The following is a 20,218-nucleotide window of genomic DNA, read 5'->3' on the forward strand; positions in this document are numbered from 1 at the left end:
CCAAGGGGACAGGAGGGTCTCCTGAGTGGCTGGTCTGTCGATGCCCTGCTTCCCCACTGGAGGATGTCCTTCCTGTGCCCTCAGCTCGCCCACCGCTGGCAGTGAGGAGGCCTCTCTCTGCCTCCTCCCCCCCACCACAGGGTGGGGCTCCCTGCAGGGGACTGTGTTTACTCCCAAGGCCACTTATGCCCGCTCACTGGCTATTGTAACTGCATGTTACACAGAGTGACCGAGTGGGGTGACACTTGGCTTGTGCCTTGCAGAGCCTCGGCAGGGAAGATCAGAGAGGGAGGATGGCCCTGGGACTGGATGCGGGTGAGGCCGCTTTAAAAAGGTCAGGAAACGAATCATAAAAATCAGCTAAAGTAGTTCACGCTCACATAGCGACACAAGCATCTTTCACTTCTCACTCCTCTCTGAAGACCCCTGTGTCGGGGTCCCCAAAGCCACCCTGGGCTTCCAGCAGGAGGACACACAGGGCTCACATATACTCAAGGCTCTGATCCATCACAGTGAAAGGCTGTGAAGCAGAACCACCGAAGGGAGAGGGCCTGGGGTCAAGGTCCAGAGGAAACAGGCGCCAGCTTCCAGAACCCCGTCCCGTGGTCACATGGGCCGCATTCCACCCCCAGCGACACGCTGTCCCCAGGGAAGCTCATCAGAGACGCAGAACCGGGGCTCTCATTGGGGGCCCGCAGACTCCGCAGGCCCCTCTGCCGGGCACACACTGAACTCCAGCCCCGGGGAGGAGGGAAGGGTGTCAGCACAGACACAACAGGGGAGGCCCAGGGAGCCCCCCATCCCAACACCCCAGCTCCCGGATGCCAGCCCAGGGCCAGCCTCACACGCAGGCCCCGCAGAGGGCAGCAGCCAGGCCCGCTGGGAGGACTCCTCTCCCCACAAACGCGTGGCTGAAAGTTATGGCTGAGACATCCTGGGTGCTGGCTCTGTACTCAGCTGCCCGCCCCAGGAAAACAGACTTAGAAGAGGTGCCAAAGTGAGCCTCCCCGTGTGTACCGTAACTTCATAAAGGCTTGTCACTGTCACATTTGTTTCACTGGCCAGTTACTGGGGCTCCTTGTTTTGTCAGGGGCTCCCACTACAGTGAATTTCTACAAAGCTCAGCTATTTAGGTTGGAAAGTCACTTTTATTTCTAACATCTCTCTTGAAACAGGCTTTTTTTTTTTTCTTGGCTGTGCCGCTTGGCTTGTGGGATCTCAGTTCCCCAACCAGGGATTGAATCAGGGTCACGGCAGTGAAAGCCCGGGATCCTAACCACTAGACCACCAGGGAACTCCCCGAAACAGGGATTTTTGCCATTTTCTAATTTTCATTGACCTTCATGATGCTGCCAGTTCATTTGTTCATTCATTCATTCATTCATTCAACAGTGCTCACTTGCAGAGGTGCCCCTGGGCAGAGGGTGGATGATGTCATAGGAGGGAGCCAGGCAGGCGCAGGGGAGGTGGGCATTTGGCAGGCCGTTGTGGTCAGGGAGGGGCTTCGACAAAGGCCCAGAGCACGGGGTGATGTGTGTGATCACAGCACGAGAACCGAGATAACGTGCAAGTCTGACGGAGGCGGCTGGCTGCAGCCCACTCTGCCGGGTCACTTGCTGGCCTTGATTTTAGAGCACGGTTGCCCTGGGGAGGTCGGTCCCTCATCCCCTGAAGTTCCCAGCACCTGTGAGTCAGTTCTAGAGGATGTGGATGCCCCTGCCAAGTACCCAAAGGTCATGAATTTCTTGGCCCTGGGTAGTGGCTCAGCCCCCTGTCGGGGGCACCTCAGGCCTCCCAGGTCCCATCAGACCAGGTGGACCCTCAGCTGAGCAGGGGGCATCTGTGCAGAGCATGCATGGCAACACCAGCCTGGCCCGGCTCTGCTTTCCGGGGGCCCCTGCGGGTCCTCACGCTGGTCTCAGGGCTGCTCAGGTCATACCTTCTGGCTAGGGTCAGCCAGACAGGCTGGTGCCACGCTGGGTGTGGTGTTTTGAACCTTCAGGCACTGTGGAGGGTGAGGCAGGTGCATTGCTGTCAGCCTCGCTGGGCTGACTCTCATCCCAGTTAGAAGGAATCTAAGTAATGCGCCTTTACATAAACTAAACTTTCTTCAGGAAAATTGTGGACTAGGGCACACATGAGTATGCAGGTGGTTTCTGATGACTTTTGCACGGGTTTTCGTTTTCCTTCTTGCTTCAGAAAATAATAAAGGATTTAAGAAATCATGCTGATGGCGCAGTAGGATGAAATGAATTCTGGGTTGTTGTTATGCACTGAAGTGTGCCCCGCCCCCGCCCCAAATTCATGTGTTGAAGCCCTAACTCATAGCGCCTCAGGTGTGACTGCATTTGGAGATGGAGCCTTTCAAGAGCTGATTAAGGTAAAATGAGGTCACTGGGGTGGGCCCTGATCCAATCTGAGTGATGTCCTTACAAGAAGAGGCAGTTAGGACACAGACAGTCGCAGAGGGATGACCATGTGAGGACACTAAATCCCTTATCAGACGATGATTTGCGAACATTTTCTCCCAGTCTGTGGATTATCTTGTCATTCTCCTAGCAGTTTTTTGAAGAGCCTAAGTTTCAAATTTTGATGAAGCCCAATTTACCTACTTTTTCCTTATATAGATCATCCTTTTGGTGTCATATCTAAGAAATCTTGGTCTAACCCAAGGTCATCAAATTTTCTCATTTTCTTTCAGAAAGAAAGAAAGGTTTTATATTTATTTATTTATTTGGCTGTGTTGGGTCTTTGTTGCTGTGCGAGGGCTTTCTCTAGTTGCAGCAAGCGGTGGCTACTCTCCCTTGTGGTGCACGGGCTTCTCACTGTGGTGGCTTCTCTTGTTGCGGAGCACGGGCTCTAGGCACACGGGCTTCAGTAGTTGTGAGGTTTTATATTTAGGTCTCTCATCCATGTTGACCTAACTTTAGTATATGGTGTGATCTTTCAACCAACATTCATATTTTTTTTGCAAATGAATTTTCAATTGTTCCAGCATCATTTGTTGAAAGACCATCCTTTCTCACTGAAAAGACTGTCCTTTTTGTACTAAATTGTTCTTGCACCTTTGTTGAAAATCATTTGTCCATATCTGTGTGGGTCTATTTCTGGTTTCTCTAGTCTGTTCTGCTGATCTGTCTTAAGGCCAGTATCACACTGTCTTAATTATGGTAGGTTTAAAGTAAGTTGTAAAATCAGAGGGCGTCAGTTCTCCAACTTTGTTCTTCTATTTCAAAGTTGTTGTGGCTATCCTAGGTTCTTTGCATTTCCATATGAAACTTAAAAACAGCTTGTAGATGTCTACAAAAAAGCCTGAGTTTTTGATTGGGATCGCATTTAATCTATAGATCAATTTTGGTTTTGGTTTTTTTTTTTTTTGCGGTACGCGGGCCTCTCACTGTTGTAGCCTCTCCCATTGCGGAGCACAGGCTCCGGACGCACAGGCTCAGCAGCCATGGCTCACGGGCCCAGCCGCTCCACGGCATGTGGGATCTTCCCAGACCGGGGCACGAACCCGTGTCCCCTGCATCGGCAGGCGGACTCTCAACCACTGCGCCACCAGGGAAGCCCTATAGATCAATTTTGGGAAAAGCATTGAGTTTTTCACCAGTCAGTGTGATGTTAGCTATCATAGGGTTTTCATAGATGCTCTTTTTCAGGCTGAGGAAGTTGCCGTCTATTCATAGCTTGCTGAGAGTTTTATCAGGAATGGATGGATGTTGGATTTTTTTCAAATGCTCTCTTTGTGTCTGTTGAGGTTATCGTGTGTTTTTCTTTCCTCTTAGTTTGTTGATATGGTAAATTACATTTAGATTTTATTAACTATTTTTATTACTGTCCGCCCCATCACCCACAGCAACAGCAGCAGTAACAGCAGCTGATCCGGGAGGGACAGATGGGATAAAAGCCCCTGTAAGGTTCTTACTGTATGTGTGAGGTGGTATCGAACTCTTTAAAAGTAGTCTATGTCTTTATGTCATACATGTTCGTCTTACATGTGTTTAGACTCACACTATATTGTCAGTGTTTTTGTTTAAACAGTCAAATTTTTTGTAAAGAAAATTAAACAATAATAAAGGATCTTGCATTTTTCCCATGCAGTTGCCCTTTCTGGTCTCTCTGTTCCTTCATGAAGATCTCAGTTTCCATCTGGTGTCTTTTCCCTTTTGCATGAAAGACTTTCTTTAGCATTTTTTTGTAGTGCGAGTCTGCTGGTCATGAATTATCTTGCCATCAATTTTGAAAGCGATTTTTGCTGGGTTTAGAATCCTAAGTTATCATTTTCCCCTCAATACTTGAAAGATGTTCTTCCACTCTTCTCACTTGCATTGTTTCCAGTGAGAATGCTAATGTCATCTTATCTTTGTTCCTTGTATGTAAATTTTTTTCTCTTGATACTTGTGAGGTTTTCTCTTTTTATTAGTTTTCATCAATTTGATTATGCTGTGACTTTGTATCACTTTCTTTGTGTTTCCTGTGCTTAGGGTTCATTGAACTTCTTGGATCTGTGAGTTTATAGTTGTCATTAAATTTGGGGAAAAAATTAGTCACTATTCCTTCACATATTTTTTTCTGTTTCAGTTCTCCTCCTTTTGGGTCTTGAATTATACGTATTTTGACATGTTGAGGTTGTCCTAGAACTCACTGATGGTCTTTTCTATTATCATTATTGGTATTTTCTCTCTGATAAATTTGGAAAGTTTCAATTGCTATGTCTCCAAGTGCATTGTTCTTTTTTTTTGACCTGTCTAATCTGAGGTTAATCCCATCTGGTGTATTTTTGTTTTCACCTCAGATACTGTAAGTTTTGTCTCTGGATCAGTTTGAGACCTTTTTGTTTCTTCATTGAGTCTACATAACTTTCTGAACACACAAAAGTCAGTTATGACAGCTGCCTTCATCCCCTGTTCTATCACCTCTGTCAGATCTGGGTTGGTTTCGATGGGTTGCTTTTTCTTTTCATCATGTATCATATTTTCTTAATTCTTTGCAAGCCTGGTAATTTTTAAAATAATTTTAAATTTTTTATTTATTTATTTTTGGCTGCGTTGGGTCTTTGTTGCTGCACGCGGGCTTTCTCTATTTGCAGCGAGCGGGGGCTACTCTTCCTTGCAGTGTGCAGGCTTCTCATTGAGTTGGCTTCTCTTTGTTGTGGAGCACGGGCTCTAGGAGTGCGGGCTTCAGTAGTTGCAGCGCGCAGGCTTCAGTCGTTGTGGCTTGCAGGCTCTAGAGCGCAGGCTCAGTAGTTGTAGTGCATGGGCTTAGTTGCTCTGTGGCATATGGGATCTTCCCGGACCAGGGCTCAAACCCGTGTCTCCTGCATTGGCAGGCAGATTCTTAACCACGTGCCACCAGGGAAGCCCAAGCCTGGTAATTTTTTAATTGGATGCCTGACCTTGGGAATTTTACCTTGCTGAGAGCTGAATATTTTTGTTTTTCCATAAACTTTTTTGAGCTTTGTTCTGATACAGTTTGGTTACTTAGAAATGGTTTGATCCTTTTGCATCCTGTCTCTTTAAGGTGTTAGTCTGGGGCTAAGAATAGTCTGCTACTGAGGCAAGACACGTTCGGGTATCTACCCAATGCCCTGTGAACCGTGAACTTCTCTACTCTTCGGTCCTGTGCCCAGCTGAATACTCAGGGGCCTCCCCAGAGGCTGTCTCCCTGGGCAGCTCACTTATGTCTGCTACTCTGTCCTCCAGATTCTGGCTGCCTTGGTCTCCCCAGGCTCTCAGCTCTATCTCTTCAACTAGGGAGTTTGCTGGGTCCCCCGTGGGTACCCTGTCTGTGCCACGACCTGAAAATTCCCTCCAGGCAGTGAGCTGGGCAGTCATAGCTCCCACCTCATTTGTTTCTCTTCTCTCTGGGATCACTTATTGCCTGACATCCAGTGTCTGGAGAACCGCTGTCTCATTTGCTTCCATTATTGTCGTTTGAAGAGGTAAATCTCATGCATGTTGCTCCACCTTGGCTGGAATCTGACGCCTCAGTAAACGTCCGCTGAGGGACACTGTGTGTTCAGCACTGCTCTATCACTGGAGACCCATCAGTGCAGGAAAAAAGACCTCGCCCTCAGGCAGCTGCCGTCCTGGGGCTGGGCAGGGTGGGATCACTGCCACTAAAAGGCCACACAACTTTGGGTAAGCCCTGCCGCCTTGCTGGGCTAAGATTCCTGGCTCTCAAAACCAGCTGACGTTTCCTGAGCACTTGCTGTTATTTTTGCCATTATTTGTTCATTACTTTGCTGAATCGTGAGAAAGAGACCTGCCCACCCAGAAAACCTTTTAAGCAGAGCTGACAGTAGGACCACTTGATGTTGGTTGGATTTATTTTTATGTTTTGTGCGATTTCCTTATGGTGCAGAATTTCCTTCAGAGTTTAGTACATCAGTTGTTTGCATTAGAAAGTCATGCTTCCCGCTCACATCTACTGCCTAAGAAAAATGAAACTCAAGCCTCAGAGGGTGGAGAGGAGGACTGTTGAGATACAAAATTGCTGAGGGTGAGGGTGTGCTGTCTTTTTTTGGAAAGCAATTTGGTGGAATGTAATTAAGGCCTATAAATGCACTTAACACCCTTTTAACTTTGTAGTGCTACTTCTAGGGATGAGTGGATTCTGAGGGACTAACCCAAAATTCAGTGTCAGGCACCACAGTGGTGATTACGTTACTCACAGTAAATTAGAAATGACGTAAATGTCCAGCAGAAGAGAAAGCAGGGAGTTAAAAGGATGGTCCATGTGCTGGAATCTTAAGTGGCTCCCTGTCACAAGTTGGATTTGTGGAAAGTGATAATAACACGTCCCAACAGTAAATGACAGCAGCAGAGTACAAAATTACGTCCACAGATGATCCCAACCGTGCTGATGGGAAGCAGCCCACGGGGACAAGAACTGGAAGGAAGCGTGCCACCTGCAGTCACTGTCCCCACCTGCAGTCACTGTCCCAAGGACGTTCCCTGCCCCTCCACTTTCCCATGTTTCCAGTTTCTCTAGGATGAATGGGTATTAATCTTACCTTTAACAAATTAAAGAAACAAACTAAACTTTCAACATTCTTACAGTTCTACTGAATGGATGGTAGACGTTTAAAGAACAGGACAATTTTGAGAAAAGAATGGGATGTAATTTAAGATGCAGTAAAACAGGTTTGAGAAGACGAGTCTTACATGTGGTCTCCTAGTGATGTCTGTCCCGACAGCAGGTCTTGCCTGTGTCGCGATCATGCCCAGGGTGACACAGGCTTATATGTTAATCAAAGCAGCACAGCAAGTGGGCAGTGAAAATCCACTTTCTGTGTGTCTGTCCACCTAGCAATTCCATTTCTCCAGCTCTCTCCTAAGAAATTTGTGTACGGGAGTTCAGAGAGATGCTCGGGGCGGTCATCGTGGCTGAGGCTGCAGGGAGCCCAGGTGCGCGGGTCAGCAGGGAAAGTACAGCCGTCACAAAGGGCGATGCACCATGAACTTGGTGACTGACGTGGGAAGTGCCCTCAGCCCGCCCTCATGGCGGGTGCTCTAGACACCTGGACGTGGGGAAGGGTGTGCTCTTCACTCTGGATACTTCTGGAAAGTTTGAGCTCCTTGTAGCCGTTGCAGAGCAGGCCCACGTGTGCTACCACATCACCTCGTCATCCTAACCTGCACTGGGCTTGCCTCTCCGACTTTCCAAGCAGTCCTGCCAGCCGCCAGCTGGAGCTGCGTCGTAGCACACTTCCTGTTTCTGTTTCAGGACAACGTGTTAAACATCATTAACCAGATCATGGATGTGTGCATCCCCCAGGACCGCGCCCCACGGGATTTCTGTGTCAAGTTCCCCGAGGAGATCCGGCACGACAACCTGGCCGGCCAGCTCTGGTTTGGTGCCGAGGTAGTGGGTGGCCGCTGGGGTCCGGGGTCACGATGCTGGGCATTGTCCAGCTGTTTCTCTACGATGCTCACCTGTGTGCATCTACAGGTGCAGGGCCTGGCGTCTCCTTCTCCAAGGGTTACAGATGGTGCTGAACCTGTAGGGTCGCGGGGAGGCGAGAACACGCTCCCTGGAAACTATACACAAGCAAATATAGACACGAGGCCTCACATGTGATTTCTATGAGGTTCTCAGGCCCCCAGACACGTAGGGCCTGAAAGCGGTTATTACAATAATGCTGGTATTCGGAACAGCACTGCCCGTCCTGCACCCCCAGGACTGTTTCTTTTTGTGGGGCGGGGCGGCTGCGCCCTGGCCCACACTCCAGCCGCCACTCACATAGCCCCTCCGATCTTGGTCTTCACCTCCCGAGGAGCCTGAGACACGGGAGGGAGGTGCCCGCCCGGGGAGGCAGGACCAGCCTCACCCCAGCCAGTGGTGACCCGTGGGACACCCAGACGACCCCTTGGCCTTGCTCTCAGGACCCTAGGGGTGTGCACTGCTCGGTCCTCCCCGCCTCAGCTCTGCAGGACTCCTGGAATGCCCCCTCCCCCACACTGCCAGGCCCTTGAGCCCACCGGCTCCCCCGTTTCAGCCCATTCCACCCGGCTCCTCTGAGCCGCACCTGGTTGGGCGTCCCTGCTGGGGCCCTGGGTAGGCCGTCTCTCCCCCCAGCCTCAGTGCTCAGCTCCGCTAAGCGGGTCCCAGGGGCAGGGGCAGCTGTGCAAGCCATGAGGTGATGCAGGGAGCCTTTATGGACACGAGGCGTCTGCTTCCTAAAACGCCTGGATTTCCTGGGGAGCCGCGGTCAGCCCCGGTGCGGTGGACCTGGAGTACGGCCGCAACCTGGCGTCTGTGGGCCGGGTGGGGGGGGGACAGGGGTCACATGGCCCGGAGGTCCCTGCATGGAGCCCCCAAACCCGAGGGTATTTGTTCTCACCGCCATGATGGCTCTGCATCTAAGAGAAACCAGGAGGGAGCAGGATCCCCAGAGCGGATGGGGGAGGGGGGCAGGAATATGAGGGAGGGGCTCCCGGAAGGGAGGCCTGGGAGGCGTCTCCGGGATGAGGCGCCCCAGCCCCGCCGTTGTTCTGCCCTCCGGTCCCACCTCTAGCTGTACAGTCTTCTCGGGCGCCGTGGGGGGGGCCTTTCTCAGCGCCCGCTGTCGTGGGTTCCGGAAGCCCGCATGCTCCGGGAGCCGAGGACACGCGGGTGGGGCCTCCCTGACGCCCTCTGCCGCCCGCAGTGCCTGGCCGCCGGCTCCATCATCATGAACCGCGAGCTGGAGAGCATGGCCATGCGGCCGCTGGCCAAGGAGCTGACCCGCAGCCTGGAGGACGTGCGCGGTGCCCTCCGCGACCAGGCGCTGCGGGACCTCAACACCTACACGGAGAAGATGCGGGAGGCGCTGAGGCACTTCGACGTGCTGTTCGCCGAGTTCGAGCTGAGGTGACCGAGGAACCCTAACCCTTTGCCCCGTGGGGAGGGCTGGGGGCGGCCAGCTCCGCCGGGCTCTGCGTCTGCAGCAGGAAAACTCCGCCGGGGGAAGGTGCGGTCTGGTTCCGGGCCGTCGCCGGGCGGGGGGACGGGGGCACGGCGTAGGGGGAGGGGCGGAGGCCGGCAGAGGCGACAGAGGGACACAGGGGACGCCGGTCCCGCCCAGCACCTCTGCCGCTGGTGGTCCTGCGGGTGAAAGTCACGCTCAACACAACGCCCCGCCCCCAGCACGTCTCTGTGCCCGGACGTGGGACGCTGCAGGAGCCGGGAGGAAGTGGAGGCCGCTGGGGGGCCTGCTGGGACCCCCAGCTCCGTGGGGTGAGGGGGGCGCCTCTCCAGCTCAGCGGGTCTGCCCTCCGCACCCGCACTAGCTCCCTGGGGCGTGCCCGCCCCCCCGCAGCAGAGGACATGGCGTGGTCCCTGGGGCCCTCACAGGACGGGCTGTGGAGGACCCGGGACTGCGGGGAGGGGCCTGCGCGGTGTCCACAGACACGGAGACGCTGGAGGTAGATGAGGAGCAGGACACCAAAGTCCGTACACAGTGGCCCGGTGAATGAAAACTGTCCGGCTTGTGCCACGTGGGCCCCAGGAGGAAGTCAGGCATTCCAGCCGGTTCTCTAGGGAGTGGGCGCCACAAATGAGCTTTATAGCTTCGGCCGGTTCTGTCTGCTCCACATCTTTCCAACTGAGCTTTCGTAACAAGAAAAACTAGTTAGTGATAGAAAAATGTTCTCACCTGGGAGTGGGTGGAGCCCCCTGGCCCTGCCCTGCGTGGGGGCCCAGGGGTTGTCCGCCCGCCCTGCACAGGGTCATTCACTCCCTCGAGGCTGGGGACCGTTGCGGCAGTGGGCAGTGGCGGTTCCAGGGTGGGCAGGGCTGTGGGACCCAAGGAGGTGCTGGTTGAGGCCTGACCCTGGGAGGAGCTTTGGCTCAAAATAAAAACGGTGATGCTGGGTGGGGGGGTGTTCATGAAGCTGCTGAGATGCGGCTGGGCTGCAGTTGGAGGGACCATATTTGGTTGCCAGTTAAGACACCCTTGGTTCCGGGAGACACCAGGTGGCCTTCACTCCCTTCGCTCTGTTTGCAGCTACGTGTCGGCCATGGTGCCCGTGAAGTCCCCGCGGGAGTACTACGTGCAGCAGGAGGTCATCGTGCTGTTCTGTGAGACGGTGGAGAGGTGAGGCCACCCGGGAATGGCAGGGCTCCTGCTGCCCTGGGCGTGGGTGAGGGCTGCACCGGGACAGGGGCACCATGTGCATGTGCCACGAAGCCTCCACACACACAACTGTTCCTCAGCCCCAGCGTCCCCTTTCTCTGGGCCCAGACCCTGCAGGTGGAGCTGACGTGGTTGAGAAGGGCCCCATGTTCACCTCCCTCACCTCCCTCACCTCCTCACCTCCCTCACCTCTTCACCTCCATCACCTCCTCACCTCCATCACCTCCTCACCTCACCTCCTCACCTCCCTCACCTCCTCCCCTCCCTCCCCTCCTCCCCTCACTCCCCCCCTCCTCCCCTCCTCTCTCCTCTCTCCTCCCTCCCCTTCACCTCCTCACCTGCATACCTCCTCACCTCAACTCCTCACCTCCCCACCTGCTCATCTCCTCACCTCTTCCTCTTCTCATCTTGGTTCCAGGAGACACCAGGTGGCCCTCACTCACCACCTCCTCCTTTCCTTTCCTCTATTCTTCTTCCCTACTGGCCAAAATGGAACCCTTGCTGAGCTGGGTTTTGGAGGTGTATCATCAGTATTCTCATCATGGCTTGTATGGGGCGTGTGGGGTCAGATTTGAAGTCAGATTTTCTGAATAGACTTTGGGACTAAGATTTAACTTAAAATGTTCCTTGTATGTGACTTGTGCTTCAGTAGTAGATAAGTTTTGAAGCTGTCTAATATCACATCGTCAGTTTGTTAATTTTAAAGACGGATTATTCACTGTTATATGCCGAGAGATATTTCAAATCACCCAAGAATAAGATGACAGGAAATACCCTTTATTTAGAACATGATGATGCCAGCAGCGCTTGCTCACGCATGTAGAGAAAGCGTTTCGTATACCTGCAAGAGGAAGAAATCCAGGAGAGCAATTCGGGTTTCTTGGCCGTGTTAAATGGTTCAGAGCAGTGTTTCTGCTCCACGTTTATTCTCTGCTTTGGGTGCCGGACAGCACAGCTGTCCTCACCAGCTCCCCTCAGCGAGCACCTCTCACTCACCCCTGCTTCTTCCGTCAGCCATGGGGTCGGGAAGTGGGAAGATGGGGCAGGCTGAGCATCAGCCACCTGCGCTGGACCTTGCAGAGTAGGGCTCGTCCAGCAGCTGGCCGCCAAGCGCCGACGTGGGTGAGGGTTGTGCGGCCGCCTTCCCCTCCCCCGTCTGGCCGTGGGTCGCCCCTGCTCACTCTCTCCCTCCCCTGCCAGGGCCCTGGACTTCGGGTACCTAACCCAGGACATGATTGACGACTACGAGCCAGCCCTCATGTTCACCATCCCCAGGTTGGCCATCGTGTGGTGAGTGTCCCCCTGCCTGGGACTGTCGTTTCTCAGAAACCTGGCAAGATTGTTGGGTCCGTGGTGCCAGGCCCTTCTGGGTGGCGGTAAGTGGTACTTGTACCCCGAAGGTGGCTGCTCAGCCACCCCAGAGCAGCTGCCAGGTGGTCCTGCCCTTGTCCCAGCAGACGAGGAACCAGGTGTTCCGAGTGCCTCCCGCTCAGCCAGCCTAGATGGTGCGGTGCGGGTTAGCATGACAGCCATGTGCACTCCCAGCCCTGGGAGGAGGCCCCCGCGCTTAGGCACAGGGGACCCAGCAGGGGCTGTGGGAGCGGCTCTGTAGGGATGAGAGGCGAGGTGCCCCTGGTCCCCGCAGGAGGATGTGTTGGGCGCGTTTGGAGGATTCATGGACTGGCAGGGAGGTGCAGCCTGTTGGGTAAGGGGCAGGCGGGTGGCAGCCGGCCTTGTGATGGGGTGGGAGCACGGCTGCTGAGAGCAGGGGAGCGCTGGGTTAGGCCTCTGGGGTCTGTGGCCTCAAAGGTGTCACGGCAGCACGTGGGGTCGGTCGTCAAGCACACTTGACGGGAAGTATTCGGTCATGTGCTGAGCCTTGCGGAGCCTCTCAGAGCCAAGGTCAGATCCCAGCTGTTCTGGGCTTGGTCCACTGCTGCTCAGCTGCACCCGGACTCCCAGACACAGACCGCCTTCCCTCCCGCCAGGTGAGGGAGCGTGGGGCGGGTGGGCACGGGGGCCTGGGGGGCAGCTGGGGTGCAGCTAGGCAGGGAGCCAGTTGTAGGTGTGGATGTCAGTGGACTGGCCTGGGGAGCGTGGTGGGGACACAGAGGCACAGGCCCTGGGGAGAACTCGCTGCGGGTGAGCACCTCCTGCAGCAGGTCCATGGGGCAGTGGCAGCGCTGCAGAATGGGCCAGCCTCTGGGACGGAGGGGCGTCCCTGGACCGCAGGGAGCTGGACGAGTCGTGTGCCGCGTGCAGGAGGGGTGGGGAGCAGGCCGGGCAGACGACCCTGGGCCGGGCCAGAAGCGTCTTCCACTGCCCGGGACTGTGGAGGTGTAATGGCAGGGAGCCTGACGTGCCGTGAAGCGCAGAGAGGACTTGGCGACGAGGGCCCGGGCAGGCGGGGTGGGGCTGCCAGTGCCCAGCGTTTTGGGGAAGCCTGAGCAGCCGCCTCCAGTGTACAGGGTCAGCTCCCCACCCTTGCGTCTTCCCTTGGGCTTGGGGACCGGCCTGGCCCCCACCTCGCTCTTCCTGGCCTCACTGCTCCACAGCTGCCTTCCCTCTGGGAAGTCTCTGCAGTGGTCTTGGGAGGAACCAGAGCCTTTCCAGAACCTCCCATCAGTTTCCACTGTCTTAGAGGGAACCTGTTCTAAATTTCAGGGGGGAGGGCCAGAGACTCTTAGACAGCACGCCCGTCTTAAGATAAAAGCGAGGACGTTGAACAGAAACACATGTTTCTGGGTTTCCGTGCTCGAGTCCGTGGTGTGTGCTCAGCTCCTTGCGGCTCCCCAGTGCCGGCGGCCCAAGGCTAGGGTGTGCAGGATGGTGCTGTCTGGCCTCGCCATGCTCGCCGAGCTGGCCTTCCAAGGCCACTTCTCCCTGAGTGGGGTCACTGGGCCCTCTCTGCTGACCTCAGGCCACCTTCTGACACCTGAACTTGTCTGGGTCCTTGTCCTGGGAGTGCCCTGGGCAGTGCCTTTTTCCTGTCGGGCACCTCCTGGAGGCCTTGCGTGGGGTCCTCTCCAGCTTAGGCCGGAGGGAGGCCTGGAAGCAGAGCCGCGGGACCTCCGAGGTCATGAGGGGAAACTCTGAGTCACAGCAAGAAGAGGCTGGGTCTGAAGTTGAAGTGGAGGTGGGGCAGGAGCCCAGAGTCTGGGGGGGCTTCATGGCAGCCACTGAGAAGCCCTCAGGCCCCCTAGGGCCCCCAGCCCCCCATCAGAAGCAGGTCTCCAACCTCGGAGCCAGGCTGTGGGTCTGAGGATCTGAGGAGCTCCAGGCTTAACCAGAAGGAGCGGGGAGAACTGGCTTATAAGCAGCTGGTCCTGGAGCCCGCCGCCCCCTTCAGGGACGCTCACGGGGTCCCTGTGAGACCCACAGTGCAGCCACCCGGCTCCCTCTCTCAGTTCCTCATTGTCCACAGTGGCCACTGTGGGCCGGGCAGGCAGAGGCCACTGCTGCCCAGGTTGGGGCCCAGGACTCACTCCTTCCTGGATTCACCTGCGAGCAGGCATTAAGCGCCTGCTGCATTCCGGCCCTGTGCTTGTCCCCAGAGATATGGGGATGACCGTGAGGGAGGCGCACACGTACACAAGATAAGCAGTTGTTATGGAGTATTCTGGATGCTGGGATGCAGTTGGAGGTTTGGTGCAGGGACCCTCTGGGGTGGATCTCTTCTCCCAGGCCAGCGAAGGTTCCCGTCCAGTCCCCTGGCCCACCTGCTTCTTGGCAGCCGAGGGCTCGGGCTTTCCTGTGGCTCCAGCCCGTGGGAGCAAAGGCGAGTGTGGACAATGCCCCCTGCCCGACCCTCCGCAATCTCAGGGTCCCCTCCAACCTTCTCTCCCCGCCTCACCTGCAGCCCACTCCCTTCCTTGGTGCTCACCACTTCCTGCACAGGGTGTTCCCATGTTTCCTCCCAGGAGATTACTTGTAAGCCATGTTATTGAGATAAAATTCACATACCATATGACTCACCCATTTGAAGTGTACAATTCAATGGTTTTTAGTCAATTTGCAGAGTTGTGCAACCATCACCACTAATTTCAGGGCATCGTCGTCACTGAAAAGATACCACTTACCCCTCAGCCATCACCTCCACCCCTGTAATCCCATCTCTCTGTAGATTTGCCTGTTCGGGATATTTCATGTAAATAGGATTTGGGTGACTTTTGTGTCTCCCCCACGGGCCTATAAGTGTCATGGGGCGGGGTGCTCACCTGCACTCGCTCACATGTCCTTAGTGCCTGGCAGGTGGTAGCACGGTGAATTTTTGCAGAGTTTTGTTGTGCTGATCTGACAGGGCACAAATATGAATTTGTAAAGTTTTTCACTTAAGTTTTAATCATAAAAATTTGATGGGGGGGGTATAGACCCAAAATTAAGGGATTGATTAAAAATGATACTCTAGCTATTTAAACAACATTAAGGATGAATCCCAAATGTCAGGGAAGAATTTCTAGTGTATCAAGTACAAAAATCGCCACCAAACAGTGTGTCTCTACTAAATTTCTGAACATGATAGGTATAAGTTTTGTAACAGAAATCAAAGCAATAAATGTTACTTTTTTATTGTGATAAAATATGCATGACATAAAACTGACCATTTTAACCCTTTCTGAATGTGCACAATGGCATTAAGTACATTCACATCGTGCAACCGTGTGTGTGTGTGTGTGTGTGTGTGTGTGAGCACGCACATGCGCGCATGTATGTTGGTCGCGTTTCTCTGGAGAACTCTGACCAACACACAGGTGAATCTTTCTCTTTTCTTTTTTTTCTTATTTTTAAATTAATTTTTATTGGAGTATGGCTGATTTACAATGCTGTTTAGTTTCAGGTGTACAGCAAAGTGAATCGGTTACACATATACATATATCCACTCTTTTCTAGGTTCTTTTCCCATATAGGTCATTACGGAGTACTGAGTAGAGTTCCCTGTGCTCTACAGTAGGTCCTTGAGTTATCTATTTTATATATAGTAGTGTGTATATGAGGAGGTGAATCTTTGTCTTCTGAGATTTGGTGGTGGATTCTTAGATTTGACACCAAAAGCATGAGCAACAAATTTTTTAAAATAATACATTGGGGGGCTTCCCTGGTGGTGCAGTGGTTGAGAGTCCGCCTGCCGATGCAGGGGACACGGGTTCGTGCTCCTGTCCGGGAAGATCCCACATGCCGCGGAGTGGCTGGGCCCGTGAGCCATGGCCGCTGAGCCTGCGCATCCGGAGCCTGTGCTCCGCAATGGGAGAGGCCACAACAGTGAGAGGCCCGCATACCGCAAAAAAAAAAAAAAAAAAAAAAAAATTATACATCGGACTTTATCAAAATTTAAAATCTGTGCATCAAAGGACATTACCAAGAAAGTGAAAGACACCTAAAGAGTGGGGGTGGGGCGGGCCCTCCCTCCATGCCTGGCGTGCTCCCCCGGCCCACGCGAGCTGGACCTGGGCCGACCCCTCACCGTCCCCCACATTATGCCGGGGCACCCCCGGGCCCAGCCACGTGCCTGCCAGGCTCCACTGTGGGGCTGCCTTGCATGGACGCGGGCTGTGTGGGCTGAGAGGGCGCGATGCCTGGGTCACCAGCCCTGTGGGGCTGAAGCTCTCCCTCTGATGGCTTGTTTGCAGGCCTGGTTCCCCCCATCTCCCTTCCCACCCCAGCCCGTTGCATCAGCACCCGGGCCAGCTGGACACTGAACAGGTGTCTGCTGAGCTCCTCCTGGGACACGAAGACCAGCCTCACCCTTGTCCGCAGGGGTGCCCGTCATGGGGACGCAGAAACGTGGCCACCCCACGACGTCCTCTCTGCCTGTCCTGGCAGTTGGCGTCACTTCCTGGAGCTGCTGAGCGGGAGGCAACCCTGGGTGCTCCGGCGTGTGTGAGCACTGCTGGACAGAGCCGCGGGGACGGCCTAGGTCCCCCGGTCTCCCACCAGAGGGGGTGGGCACGGTGGCTTTAGGGGTCTGTGCACGGAGCTCTCCTGCTGAGTGGATTCTTTTCCGGGGCTCACAGCTCCATGGAGGCCGTGCTGGGCAGAAGGGCCCCTGCTTGCCCACTGGAGGGCAGCCCAGGCCTCCACAGGACCCAGGAGAGGAGACAGGGTCCCTCCCTGCACCCGTCGCTGCTTTCTGAAAGAGGAGATGGCCAGGATTCCCCAAACTCGCCTTTCTTCTGCCTGTTTTCACTCTGCCTTTGCGCTGAGACCACCGCATTTACCCACCAAGTTAAGGCTCTGTCTTGGGAAATCGTCCCTCAAACACGGTTAATTGAACCATGACCATTAGCTCATGGGAGATCCGTGAAACAGCCCAGAAGGAATGGAGGCCCGGCCGTGCCCTCTGCCCTCTGCTGGCTCAGGACACAGGCCCTTCAGCTGGCCTCTCCGCGGGGCCTAGAGGCCGCTGGTCATGCTGGTCACGGCCAGGTGTGCCCCAGGGGGGCCTCACAGCCCATGTTTTTCCTGTTTTTAGAAAAAAAGGAAATCTGTTTGCCCATGAAACCAACCTTTTCTTAGGGGAAAACAGTCTCCTCATTCAACTTTGTTTATCAGTTTTTCTCACTGAACTGGATGTTTTCCAGAACTAATGTCGGCTCCCAGCTGGATGGGTGACCGGACCCTGAGGCCTGAAACAAGATCCTGTTTATCCTCAGAGATGTGCCAGCGGCTCCTCATTTACACAAAGAAGCCCCCAAGGCGCCGACCTATGCTCCATGGGGCCGTGAGGGGACAGGCCCGTGTTCATGGGTGGACGGTCCCTGGGCACCCAAGAGGTGCAGGAGGCATCCAGAGAAGGGTCCTCAGGGATAGGTCCTCTCTCTGAGAGATGGGTCTGGAATGATGGTCACGCGCCTGGAGATGGGTAGGGCTGTGGCTACGGAGGTGAACACGGGACCCCGCCCCCATGGAATTGGGGCTCCCGGAGCTGGCATCTCGGCAGAGTCAGACAGGCCGTGGGGCCCAGTCCGGCAAAGGGGGTCCTCTTGAGGCACGGGGACGCCCAGCAGGAGGGTCCATCCTGCCTGAGGGGTGACAGGAGGCTGCTCCCATCTTGAAGGGTGCCTGACCAGGGGGCAGAGTGCTGCGAGGGGAAGGGGGCTTTGGAGACAGCCTGGAAAGGGTGGGAGCGGCCAGGACACGACATTCACAGCCTGGCTGGGCCGGGAACTGGGAGAGCCTGTGGCCAGTGTGAGTCGGAAAGTCTCGGTCAGCCCCCGGACCTGGGGCGTGTGGACGGAACAAGGGAGAGGTGGGAGAGCTGGGAGGATAGCCTGTAGGGCGCCGTCTGGAAAATCTCGCCCTGTCTGTGCCGTGCTCCTGCAGGACCCACACCCCCAGGGGCCAGCCCTGGGGTCAGGGCTCCATGCTGGTGGAGGGCTGGGCTGGGCTTCACCTCCAACTCCTGTTTCCCTTTTGGAGTAGATGGTTCCAGGGCCAGTTCTCACAAACCTCTGCATCTGTGGTATATTTAAACACAAATCCAGTATTTCCATTTTCAAGGAGGCAGATTTTAGCAGCAAATCTTGATGCTGATTTATCTGATTGCAGCTGGGAGGTGTGCAGCCATATTTTTATCATTATTTTATGATCCCTCAAACGAACATAGGCTAATCAACTTCGAAAGAGGATAAAATCTGGGAAATAATTTTCACTGCTTTTTTCTAAACTTATTTACGATTCGATCGCAGAGGGGAAGCCTGTGCGGGATGTGGTCTGGGCTGGCCACGTGGCTGCAGGACTTGACGTCAGGCTGGCTTTCTGTCTTGGATGCAGTGGCCTTGTGGTCTATGCGGATGGACCCCTGAACCTGGACCGCAAGGCAGAGGACATGTCCGAGCTCTTCCGGCCCTTCCACACGTTGCTGCGGAAAATCAGGTTGGCGGGGGGTGGGGGTGTGATGGAGAGAGGGGAGGGCCTCTGAGTGTTTGCCTCTGAGCCCCCTCCCTTCTGTGACTGGTCTTGGGGGTTGGCAATGACCTCTCTGGACAAGGCTGGTCTTGCTTTGCCTTTACTGGACACATCAAGGGTGGGTAGCTTGTCCCTGCCGAGCTTTAGAGGGTGGTAAACCTCACACTTCTGTATGAGCTAATTCTTTACCTTCTGTCCACCTCGGGGGTGCTGGGACCTTGGTCTCTGTCGTCGGCTCCTGGTTTCTACTGTTCGGAGCTCCTTTAACCCCACACCCTTTCTCCCTCACAGAACAAGTTCTTTGTTCTTGGTGTTAAGGCCTTTACGCAAATGTCCGGTCCTAAGACAGCAGCTGCCCTGGCTAATAGCCTGGAAACCAGGCCCTCTTCTGGTTTCTCACAGAAACGTCTCTGTGGCCCCGCGAGACAGATGGGGCCTATCTTACAGGCGAGGCCCTGAAACCGGGGTGGTGTGGGCCAGACCAGGGCCACATAGCCTGCGAGGGGAGGATGTCCCCCTGGGCCAGGCCATGCCCTCCACATTGGCTGGGGCTGGTGCCCAGGTTGGGGGCTGTTACTAGTTCTTTGACTAGTTTAGGGGGTGAAGTGCTCAGTTTTCTTGAGTGACGAGTGGGCACCCGCATGCTGTGGCTCATCCTGCCCACCCCCCGACCATCCCTGGGTGGCGTTGGCACCATCTGTGCTGTCCTGTGGGCTTGTGACATCTGGCCTGGGTAATCGAGCTCTGTCCTGAGGGCCTCCCTTGCCCTTCAGCAGCCGGCCCTCCAGCCAGCACCCCTGACCTCAGCCTTCCCTTGAGAAACCTCACGTCAAGTTGTGTGGAGCCCTCACTGCTGGTGACCTCTGTGAGCTGACAGGGCCTGGCTCCTGCGGGGATGGAACAGCAGGGGGCTGTGGCTGCATGTCCTCTGAGCACCACCCTGGCCCCGTGGTCTCAGTTGCCAAGGTCTTTCCTACCATGGTCCCTGGTCTCCGAGAAGCCCCCTTCCCAGGCTGTCAGTCCAGGGCTGACCCCGTGGGCCCCTGCCACGCCCTTCCTGGGTCTGGCAGGACTTCCCAGCCCAGGGTGGCTTTCCTCTGCTGGTGCCTGTCCTTTCTGGGGGCCAGAGAGCACAGAAGCCTGCTCCAAACTGCCCTTTGCCCCATCACGAGCCAAACGTGCTCTGAATCCAGTGAGGAGTGACCCGAGGGGTCCTTGGAGGGTCAGTGGGCACAGGGTGGGCGAGCCACAGTTGAGTGTCCCTAGCAGGACCTGACCCTGGACCCAGAGGCCGAGGCTCCTGCCCTCTCTGGGTGTCCAGCTGGGAGAGGAGACAAGGAAGGAGGGGAGAGGATGGACGATGCTGGGCCAGGAAGGGAAGCGTGTGGCCTGGGCCACGGCTGGGAGTGGCCATGGGGGGAGGGGGAGACGCCACATGCTGGGGGCTTGGGCAGGGGAAGAGTCCAGAGTGTCAGAGATGTGTGACATACTCAAAAGGCTGACGCACATCACTGGAATCGGAAGGAATGGAGAAAATGGGCAGAAGCAGTATTCAAATAAATAATGGCCAAGAATTTTCCAAAATTGAAGAAAAATCTCTGTCCACAGATTCAGGAGACTGTTAAAGAAAACTACAAGCAAGATGAACACAAAATACATCTGGGTATATCACAGTAAAATTGCTGAAAACAAAGA

General features: G+C 55.0%; 1 protein-coding gene across 2 annotated transcripts in view; it reads left to right on the forward strand.

The window, feature by feature from the left end:
* Positions 1 to 20,218, forward strand: part of ZFYVE28 (zinc finger FYVE-type containing 28) — a gene marked incomplete at both ends in the record, with an annotated part of 114,217 nt that overhangs the window by 55,226 nt on the left and 38,773 nt on the right. The window contains 5 exons of one of the 2 annotated variants that reach the window (XM_081231001.1): positions 7,729 to 7,866; positions 9,152 to 9,354; positions 10,490 to 10,579; positions 11,819 to 11,908; positions 18,389 to 18,490. In XM_081231001.1, the coding sequence (XP_081087127.1) occupies positions 7,729 to 7,866; positions 9,152 to 9,354; positions 10,490 to 10,579; positions 11,819 to 11,908; positions 18,389 to 18,490 (623 nt within the window). The remainder of the gene's footprint in view (positions 1 to 7,728; positions 7,867 to 9,151; positions 9,355 to 10,489; positions 10,580 to 11,818; positions 11,909 to 18,388; positions 18,491 to 20,218) is intronic. The other variant, XM_081231002.1, reaches the window with a different exon arrangement.

Source organism: Mesoplodon bidens, assembly GCF_964165515.1.
Source record: "Mesoplodon bidens genome assembly, chromosome: 1".
Lineage (NCBI taxonomy): Eukaryota > Metazoa > Chordata > Mammalia > Artiodactyla > Ziphiidae > Mesoplodon > Mesoplodon bidens.